The sequence below is a fragment of the Limulus polyphemus genome, unplaced genomic scaffold (genome assembly GCF_000517525.1).
Source record: "Limulus polyphemus unplaced genomic scaffold, Limulus_polyphemus-2.1.2 Scaffold3523, whole genome shotgun sequence".
NCBI lineage: Eukaryota > Metazoa > Arthropoda > Merostomata > Xiphosura > Limulidae > Limulus > Limulus polyphemus.
Window position 1 is genome coordinate 21,573 of NW_013669133.1, and position 11,273 is coordinate 32,845.

General features: G+C 31.8%; 1 protein-coding gene across 1 annotated transcript in view; it reads left to right on the forward strand.

The window, feature by feature from the left end:
- The window catches only part of LOC106469517 (actin-binding LIM protein 3-like), a 96,753-nt gene that overhangs the window by 14,099 nt on the left and 71,381 nt on the right, over positions 1–11,273 (forward strand). Inside the window, exons 2-5 of the mRNA XM_013930015.2 lie at positions 1,673–1,768; positions 3,316–3,499; positions 7,559–7,683; positions 10,181–10,307. Of these exons, the coding sequence (XP_013785469.1) occupies positions 1,673–1,768; positions 3,316–3,499; positions 7,559–7,683; positions 10,181–10,307 (532 nt within the window). The remainder of the gene's footprint in view (positions 1–1,672; positions 1,769–3,315; positions 3,500–7,558; positions 7,684–10,180; positions 10,308–11,273) is intronic.

Consider the following 11,273-nt stretch of genomic DNA (forward strand, 5'->3'; position numbering starts at 1 on the left):
TATATATATATATATAGATAGATAGATAGATTCTTCAAGATCTTGTTTTTGTTATCTTACGCCTTTCAATGAAGATGGGAACATTGACAGAGAAATAATATAATAGCCAATGCTCGGCTGTTGTTCTCGACTTGCTTTTTATTTTATTACCTCGTCTCCATAGTTACTATTTGCAAATAGTCAATAATATTGTAGGTCCATTTTATTGTTGTTCTTTCTATGCGCTGTTATAACACAATTTCATCTCATCATTTAATTTCTTTTGTATGTTTATTACAAAAAAATAGCGTAATAATCATTGATTGTCAATTTCGTCATTATTGTTTGTTTGTTTTGAATTTCGCGCAAAGCTACACGAGGGCTATCTGCGCTAGCCGTCCCTAATTTAGCAGTGTAAGACCAGAGGGAAGGCAGCTAGTCATCACCACCCACCGCCAACTCTTGGGCTACTCTTTTACCAACGAATAGTGGGATTGACCGTCACATTATAACGCCCCCACCGCTGAAAGGGCGAGCATGTTTGGTGGGATGGGGATGCGAACCCGCGACCCGCAGATTGCGAGTCGAGCGTCCTAACCACCTGGCCATGCCGGGCCATTTCGTCATTAAATACTACACCAAATGTTAAATAAATAGCACCATCAAACTTCTTGTAAAAACTGGTTATTACGAAGTTATTTTAAAATTTGTAAGTTCAACCGTTTGGTTTCCTATATCGAAATAAATAAACTTCCTCTTTTATATATATTTATATATATAAAAGCCCCCCAGTAGCACAGCGGTATGTCTGCGGACTTACAACGCTAGAATCCGGGTTTCGATACCCGTGGTGGGCAGAGCACAGATGGCCCATTGTGTAGCTTTGTGCTTAACATAAAAAACAAACAATAAAAACAATATATATAGAATTAACGTTTCTTACACAACTCTTTTAAAGAAATAAATTATTGGTAAAGACCATTGTTATTATTTTTTGTATTTGTTATAAAATCATATGCTTTCCAATGGCTTAGCAGCAAGTTTGAAGGCTTATATTTAAGTTATAACGCTAAAATGGGGTTTTGATACCCAAGATTAGAGTAGATGGACAGATTATAGGCAGCCCATAGTGTAGATTTACGTTTAAAAACAAACAACGAAAGAAAAACATCGTACATTTTATTAGTAATAGTATGTATGTTGAGTGTATTAGTCATGGAAGGTTTTGGCAATTTTCCAGAAGTGATCTCCGGCAGACTGAGATGTAGTGGTTTTAACAGGTAGTAAATGTGGATGTATCATAACTGGTGTTTTATAGATTTCTTTAAGTTCACAGTTTGCATTCAGAGCTTTCTTCAACAACCTCGAGCTATCAGTTCAAAAGATGTTATAAGAAATCTTACATAACTTCTCCAACAATTTCACGTTATTGTGAATTTAGAGTTAATGATTGATAAACTGTTTTTAGATTTTGTGTGAATATTGATTTTATCGCCAGACTGTTTTTTTGTTATTATTTTGTTTATTACATTCCTGTTTTCGTTTTTAAATCCTGGGTTGAACCACACACGTTTATTTCTTTAAGTTTAGATCAAGTAGTTTTTGTACAGGGTCATAGATTATAACTAATTAGCTACGATTTTCTAATTTTGATTTATCTAGTAATTTATCATGAAATTTGTTTCTTTTTAAGGAAGGATAACGTGTGAGACATGCAAAAAGAAATGCAGTGGTAACGCCCTTCGTGTACAGGATAAATATTTCCATGTTGAATGTTTTACCTGTGCTGGTAAGTAAACTGTTAGTTGAATAATTCTTGCATAACAAGTGGTTTTGTCATGGCTAGCTACAATTAATTTTTGTTACAGATTATCGATCATTCCTCACCAAACAAGGCACACAATTCTTATTTTCACAAAATTTTAAAAATAAAATAAACAAGCATTAATTTAAGTTTCATAGTATTTACTTTTTAACTTTGATATTGAGATACTCAGTGGCATCTACTGCTTTACATTAAATTAAAGTTCAGGGGTTTGTGAACGTTTATATGCTGGTATAATTTTCTTGATTTGACTTTTAATAGAATTCAGGTAAATACTAGGTCATCAGAACTTTACAGTACTAAACAGTGTAACCTTTTATAACAATATCTATGTAATGACTGAGTCACATGTTCTGTCTGGGAATGTCCATAAATATAATAGCAAAAAGTTTGAATTTCTAGTTCTTCTTTTTTTATTACATGATAACTCAAAAACCAAAACAATATTGTCAACCAATTTCATTGAGGTGACATAGTTTAAAACAGAATATCCACTTTTATAAGTATTATTAATAACTAGTAGTAATATATGGGGGAAGAAATCATAATTCTAATGTAAACAATGTTATCATTACCCCTTGAAGTTAACTTTCTTACAGAAATTCGGTGTTTCTTCAATAAGCTTAAGTACAGGGTGAAACAGGAATTACCAGCCAGTAATAGATAAACAATAGATATTACAGTTGGAAGCTCATTGTATTTAGAACTTGGTTACAGATACAATCTTCCTCTGTATATTGAACCATTGCATTAAAAAAACAAGTAAAGAAAAATGTTTCAAAAAAAGAAGCAAAGGTAGGGATAGCTAATATCAGTCCTTAAAAAATAATGCAAACAAGATAGTAGGGATGAAACTTTCATTATCCCTACATAATAGCACAGGCAAAAATTAACATATAGCAATATATATATTTATAACTATTCAATCACAATTGAGTTTAATTTATCTTATTTTTGTCTGTTAACATTCTACTACACTGTGCTATTTATGTCATTTGAAACATTTAAAGTCATAATATTTTATGCAGAGCTGATTTATATATTTAGAGAGCTCCCCAACAATGGTCATTTGGAACATGTCTTAATAATTCATGTAGAGCTGCTTAACTTCAATGTCTAACGTTGTTATAAAGCATCATAAGTTAAGTCTTTTTACAACAGTGTATGATAACAATATTATTGAATTTCATCTTATTATATGAAAAAACTATTTTAGTAGTTATTTATTCAAATAGTTTTAATATAGTGTAAACCCGTTTTGGAGAATTTCTGTGATAGACGTGTTTTTGAAGTTTTGGATTTTATTTGTTGTAAACATTTGTTTTTAATTTGGCTAATAGCATAAAAAAATTGGCATTTCAACATCAGTAATGAACTAATAATTAACATTAAGTTACTTACATAAAGACACAACTTATACTTATCATTATTTTTTTTGTATGTATCCACTATTTTACTGTTTAGAGTATTTGAAAAGTAATATTTTAATATTTATGGTTATTTGTTCATAGTATGTTCAAGATCTTTGGCATCAGGAGGCTTTTTCTTTAAGGCTGGCCATTACTACTGTACTGCTGACTACCAGGAGATGTTTGGGACCAAGTGTGCAGAATGTGGAGACTATGTTGAAGGAGAAGTGGTCTCAGCACTTGGAAATACATATCATCAGAAATGTTTCCTATGCGCCAGGTGCAGGTAAGAAATTCACATGACATTGCAGTTCAAGCAGAAGGGGTCTATACATGAACTTTTCTTAAAACATGAAGCAGCTGAGAAGGGTTTATATAAATCATAAAAGAAATATTTGGTGGTATATTTTCATATTGAGATATTACTCATTATCAATTAAAGCGAAGTAAATGAGAAATGAATAACCTTCTAAATTTTCCTAAATAATTATGGTCAACAGTAATCAAAATGTAGTGGTTTTGTGAATGATGAATCTTTGTGTTAATGGTAAAGTATTGATAAAGCATGGGAAGTGGAGTCAAAGGAATGAGATTCTTGTACATCTAACATCGGAGAACAGTACATATTGCAGGAGTTAGGAACATGAAACAGGATTATTTTACAATTAACTAAAGTGGATAAAAAGTATTGATAAATTGAAGGAAGTGGGAGCAAATAAAAATGATTATTCTTCATCCAGCATAGGAGGAATGAAAGCACCAGTGGAATGCAGAAGGGGGAGCCAGTATTGGTATTAATATTAACCTGAACAGCATTTATGAAAAATAAGGGCTAAACTTATAGGTTGTGCAGAAATCTATATGGTTCAAGCATAGCTGTCCCACATTTTAAACTGTTGGCCAGAAGTAAGGCAACCAGTTGATAGCACCTACTATTGCAAAGGCTTTGCCCAGTTTGAACTAAATAATGGGATTGACGAGTACTGTTATAACACCTCTCCAGATGAAACTGTGAAGCCTGTTTAGCAGCATTGTGACATGAACAGTCCAGCATGCTAACCATTAGGTCACACCTGGCCCCTTTGAGATCAGAGAACTATGATACTCTTACACACAGTGTCATATCCATATGTAAGTTGAGAAATAATTTTGGTTTTTAAGTGTCTCTAAAAATATCTTCATACCTTGCTCTGAAACAAATTTGCCATACTTAAAGATCACCTTTTAAAAACAGATGATTTTTCCTGCTAGTGCAGTCTAAAGAGAGATTTCCATGTAGTTGTTAGTAACTACCCCATTAAATTTTGTTAGTTTTAGGAGCTTTAGCTGGTTTCTCCATTCTTTTATTTTTCTAATACATATGATGGATCTAGACAAAAGCTTACAATAAAATTTAGAATTTTGAGGGGTAATGATGTATTCTTGAGTAATGAAAACAATGACACAAATTTAATAGCATTTTAATTTTTAATTATTCTGTTATGGAAAATAATAGTCTGAACATCTCAAGTTTTATAAACTTTGTAATTATGGTGTTTCTTTAGTTCATGAGAACAAGATGATAATTACAAAAGTAGTTAAACCCTATCTGAGACTCATAACTTTGGAATATCTTAAATTCAAATAGCCCTACATACATTACACTTTCTTTTTTATTACTGTAGAGAATTTAACTGTATAGTAATGAAAATAAGTATTAGCCTGGAGAAAAATCCAGGAGTTTTGAATAACTACAGTATGAGTAAAAATTGCTAACTTGAAAAGGGGGAATAGTGTAGACTTGTAGCTTGAGAAAATGATGTAGACACTATTTCCAGCCTTGTTTGTTTACTTTTTTTTCAGGCCCCTAGTTGTAGGCTTGAAAATATAATATTTACATTTTGATTCAACCTGTTTCTGTACTTTTTTGATAATCTCTATTCTCCCTTTTTAAATTAAAAGTTTTTACTAATCTCATTTCTTAAGTTTTTTTTAGGCCATTTATGGAGAATATATTTAAAGTTACATATGTGCACATGTGTTCAATTGAATGTTACATGTTTTTCAACAGTTTACTACTGCTTTGGTTTTTTTCTTCCACCCAACCACCACACTGAACTTGTTCAAGATGAATAACAAATGTATAGTAAATAATAAACACGTGTATTGATATGCAACTACAACAAACAAAATTTAAAGTTGTTCTCAAAGGATTCTCTTGAAGGCAAAGATTGTATCATCACAGATTTAATGACCAGCTTCCATCAATGTCACAGTGTAATGTAACAAAACATGAGTGGTAACAAAGCAATTTCATCAGAATGGAATAACATAGTTTAATGCAATATAAACAGATGCAGTAACCTGCTTACCTTGTTAGGTCTACACGACACATATGTATGTTCTTCAAAGTCTGCTGTGCACAAGTGTTTGCTGCAATAAGGTGACACAAATGCATGGAAAATAAACAACAGTGTCACACTTAGCGTAAGTTGCTAATTATCAACAACATTTACGACTGCTACCCCTAACACCAATTATTTAAAAATAGCAATAGCTATATGAAGTAATGTTATATGCAGTAGTGATTAATACTGAATAAGCACTCATGATTTCAGCCAAGTATAACAAACAGTAGAAAGCATAACCACCATTGTCGGAGTAAGGAAATCTACTGTGTTAACTGTCCAGTGTTAAAAACTTGATGAAATATAGTCGTGGAAATCCACATAAAGATAGCAAACTCAAATAAGTTAACAATAGCAATTTGAGTAACGATATGCAACAGCAAAATTGGGAACATTTCAAAAGGCAGTTTCCAGTTAATGCAATAGAAAATGCATGAGTTGTAGTTTCAACTAATGTGCATGTTAGGAAAACACTGGATTTTTTGATGGCAGAAAATAAAGGATTTAAGTTTTGCAGCACAACAAAACTAAGGAGGTTGAATCAAGTTTAAAACTACTCTCTCAATTTTTGCAAAATTCCTTTGCGATCTCATATTATAGTAGATATCACTTGCAATAATATAATAGTAGAGTCATAACAGGGATTTGTAGCTTGAGAAAACTGTCAGCAGTAGATCTTCAGCCTTGTTTGTTAACTTTTTTTTTTGCAATCCCTATTTATAGATTTTAAATTCTCAGTTTTTAGTTATCTTCTTTGTTGGCTTATTAAATGCACAGCAGTGGGCAAATATATGTCTAGAGTAAGACACAATCCCTACTAAGCATGTATAAAATTTTACCAGTAGAACGCCTTTTCAAATAAAACAAATACATCTAAAACATCACTTTAAATAAAGCTTCATATCTTCTAAAGTAATTATTTACTGAGCCAGATGGCTTTGTGCCTGAAGTTTCATGTAAACACATTTAACACGCGTCAAGTACAAAAGCAGCTGCTCTGAACAATGTCACGTCTATTATGTATTTATATCCACGAAAATCAACTTTAATGAAAATTAACCAACTTTTAAATAGGTTGTGGACATTTGAAGCATTTCATGTTCTAAATCTGTCTAGGTTTTGGTGCAAAATATCCAGCTGCCTTTGCTGTAGGCTTTGAAATAATAATATGAACAAATGAGCAAATTTTGATTTTGTCTAACAACTTTGAAATCACTTATTTTGGTTATTATCAATGTTTGGGTGGTCTTAACTATTAAAAAGGAAGGTTTTGAGTGTTCTTTCAAGAATAAGTCTGCTTTTTAAGGTAGTTTTGGCCCAAATATTCCATTAGAATTTTTACCAAATTCTTGTGTGATCCCTATTATGAACCACCATCGTGGTTCATGATGAAAAAGTGCATTCTACTAAAGTTTCAAATCACGTGTAAATAAAGTACCAGTAAAATGTATTGATACTGTAAAAATAAAGTGCCAGTAACTGTATTTGTGTTGTAAAAAATACCAACAACTTTATAAATATGGTTCCTAATGTTATGTTGTAAAACATTCAGTGGGTTTAATATTTAGTGAGGTACCTATTGAAATGAATAATTAAATCAAAAATACAATACCAGCAACTTTTACAGTAGGTAAGTTCTGATTTTAATGAATACATTGTTTTGACCCATAGTATTGGGTCATTATCAGGTAAGAGTTACATTAAAAAACCAGTGTATTTAACTTTTTTACCTGATAATGAATCAACACTATGTGTCAAATCTTTATAATCATTAAATTCGAAACTTGCCTACTGTAAATGTTGCTGTTATTTTTCAGTTAATTACTAAACAGGCTTTTTTCACAAGAATAACTACAGATAAGTGAATGAAAAATTATTCCTGTGATTGGTGACTGATCTATTATCTTTATTTGAAAATATGTTCTCTAATTTTTATATTTTGTTTGTTCACTTTTTAGGAAAGCCTTCACAGCTGGAGAGAAAGTCACCTACACAGGGAAAGAATGTCTATGCCCTAAGTGTATCCAAATACCAATAGTACTCTCAGAAACTATTGACTCAACATCTGTTTTTGCTGGTCAGAGTATGTTAGCCATTTAGCTTTAGTACTTATGTAATGTTAATGCCATTTTTTAGCCTTGTGTATTATTTTACAAATATAACTATAACAGAACATTAGAGAAAGATGTGTGGTTAGTGTAAAATTCTATGTTAATTCTCAAAATGCTATAATTTCTCTATCTGTTTACATAAAACATACAAATATATGTCGGTACAAATGTTTGTATTCACTTATGTACATGAGTGGCTGTAGATGGTTGAATTGCATAATTTTCATTTCTTATAGATACTGTCATGTTTTATGGAAATCTTGAGTGTCCTGGAAACATGTTAAAATAAAATATATTTTTTGTTTTATTATTTTGTTTTATTTGTCTTTTTTCAAATTACCTGTAGAATCCTAGATTCAAGTTTTTTATTTAAGTAAATCATGTGCTAATAAATGAAAAAGAATAGTACTGAGAATAGGATATGTATTTCATATCATTTGGTTGTGTTGCAAAAACTAAACAAGTAGTTATTGTCATTGATCTCTAATCTTTACCTGTCCTACCTTGTAAATAATGTTTTGGATTAGGGTGTGGTGTTTATGTGTTTTATTTGATAGGATAATTAAAATTAATGGTATTGTGATTCGCATGCTGTGTGTGTTGGGTGTGGCAAAATACATTCATTCAGATGTTACATAAAAGTCAAACAGCTGCTAGTCCAATAGCTCTGATACTTTGAATAGTTTTCTGTTGCTGGTTTCTGTCATTTACTTAATCAAGTATTCAGTGAGTAGCCCAAGCCTCTTTGGAGTTGCCTGAATGTACTTTCATAAATTGGATAATTAATTGTTTGTATAATCTTTGATTTGAATGTTAATGTGCTTTGGATGGGGAATTATTTCTACATGAATGAGTTATGTATATCAAAGTTTTAATACAGTAATACTGTATTTGATTACATCTTCTCGTGGATATTATGCAAATACAATTCTACAATAAAAAAAAAGTCTCATAGGTTTAACTATTTCTTTGAAACAATAACAAATTCAGTCCATGTTACTCTTACTCTAGTATTATATGTAGTATTAAAGATTGACTGATTTAGCTGATTACTCTCATCCTACTTATAAAAAATATACTAAATAAGATTTATTTTCAGATATATTGATAAATTCTAAGTAAAACATGGTAGTTATTTTTCTATACAAATCCCTAGCTAAGCTCCACTTGGAATCCTGTGTACAGTTTTGATCTTTATATCTAAGAAAAAATATTGACATATTATAAAATGTTCAAAGGAGGTCTACTAGGATGATTCCAGGAATGTAAGAGTTCTCTAATAGGGATTGGTCAGGATCTCTTAACTTTTATACTCTTCAGTAAAAATGGGTAAGAGGGGATCTTTTTGAAACTTATAATCCAGTGGATCAATAGGATAATGGCCTCTGATGTCTTTGTTCTGTACTGTGAAGACACATATCTGAGAAAACACAAGTTAAGATTTGGGAAAAGACTGGCTATGTTCCAGCTGAGCCAGTTTTATTTTTATAATAGAGTGATTGACTATGGGATAAGTTCCATCATCAATCATAGAGGCCAGCACTTTACAGCAGTTTAAGAATAGCCTTGAAGGACCAAATGGTCCACTGTTATTAGTTTTGTTTGTGTTACTTACTCTACTCTGTTTCTTGCATTATTAAATATTTACTGTTTAATGAGCATACTTTACCTTTTATGGTTTTGCAGAGTTATATACTGATGGATGTGGGAAGTCATTCTCACACTAGTGGCTTTTTTTTGTAATATTAGATATTGATTGGTTTGATAGATCATGTTACTTTCATTCCTCATATATTAAGAATACACTAAAACCTGTTTTAAACTTTTATGGCTGCATATCCATGACAGGACAATTGCCAGACTTGTGTTCAGGAGTATGCCTAGAAAAATACCCCACCAAAAATACCACTTTGCCACTCCTAATGCTCTGTTTGGTTTATATTTAACATGTGAGGTATTTTTTCCCTTTCTCTAAAATGAACTTTGAGTTTTTAACAACTTTTGATGGGGAATCACCATTTCAAAAACTCTTCAAAATACAGTATAGTAATATAATACTTGAAAAATATGTATGTATAATATAAAATAAATATATAATAAATACACATATAATATGAACGTGGCATGCTATAGAAAAAAAAATCTGTCCTTGCTTTCTCTCACTTTCACCTTTCTTTTGTTGGGATGAAAGAAATTTGGGGGGTATCCCCTCTGTAAATTGCCCTGATCCATAATCAGGTGGCTGGTACAGTAATACAATTTGATTATTAATAAGATCTGAGTGAATGTGATGTGTGTATAAGAATATCAAACACACTATATCTGATATAACAAGTGCAAACCAAATAATGAGCATAGAGACAAAAATTCATCTCATGACTCCAGACAGTTTGTAATATAAAAATAACTTTGGCAAATATGTTATTTAAGGTGTGTGTCACTCTAATAATTGTTGCTCTTGTATTTCAGAATGCACAGCATGTAAAGAGGAATTAACAGAGGGCCAGGCTTTAATTGCTTTGGAGAAACCATGGCATATATGGTGTTTTAAATGTGTTTCTTGTAGTGATGTTCTTCATGGAGAGTATATGGGGAGGTCAGTTTTCATTGAGTTTTCTTAAAAATTGACTGTATTTTGTCTTTTTTCCCATAGCAGTATTTCAATTAGTTTGGTGCTAAAGATATTTTATAAATTTTTTATACCAACAGAAATGATATGAGAATTTCTTTTAAAAACAATTTTTTGTAGTGATAACAGTGCTTGAAGTGGGGCAGGGTGCCATCCCACTACTTTTCAGGAGGGTCTGAAACCATCCCACTACCTTATAGTAGACTGTAAGCTTTGCAGAAGTAAAAGGCTCAATAGATGATGCAATAAATATTTATGGTCAAAGGAACTGGGGAGTGAAACTATATTTTTTTCTTAAAATATTATGTAAGAGTAAGGCAGGAATAAGACAAAGTAGTACTCTGATAGAGCAAATGAACTGACTCACTATGGGCTCGGTCTGTGTGAACAAGTTGATATCCACAAAGTAACCTTCAGAGTTTCCATATTATAACTCATAACAATATACACCTGTTTATACTTTATTTTATTATTTTATTGCCCTTTCAACTGTGTCTAGCAAAATAATCCTACTAAACAAATTGTAAAATACTCGGAGAATGTGCAGCTCATTTTACCATCGCAAATTATGTAATGCACGAGCTGTTCATGAGTACACTGAGTGGTTACAAGTAAATAGACACCTAATTTTTCGTAATTTAACTGATTTATTCTAACTAATTTCTGTTCACAGAGCACTATATAAATGAAAATGGTCAGCACACTGATTATCTTGTGCTACAACATGCCAAGAACTCAAGGTTCTCTCGAATTGTCAGATTTTGTTAGAGGAAGGATAGTTGGTCAAGCAAATGGTTGAATAAGTCGGCGGCAAATTTCGCAGAATTTGGGAATCCCGCTTTCAACAGTCAACAGAATCATCGTGCAGTTCAGGAAACACGGCAAGGAAACAACTGAGCAGCGTCCGGGTCGTTCTGGTCCATCGGAGAGGAA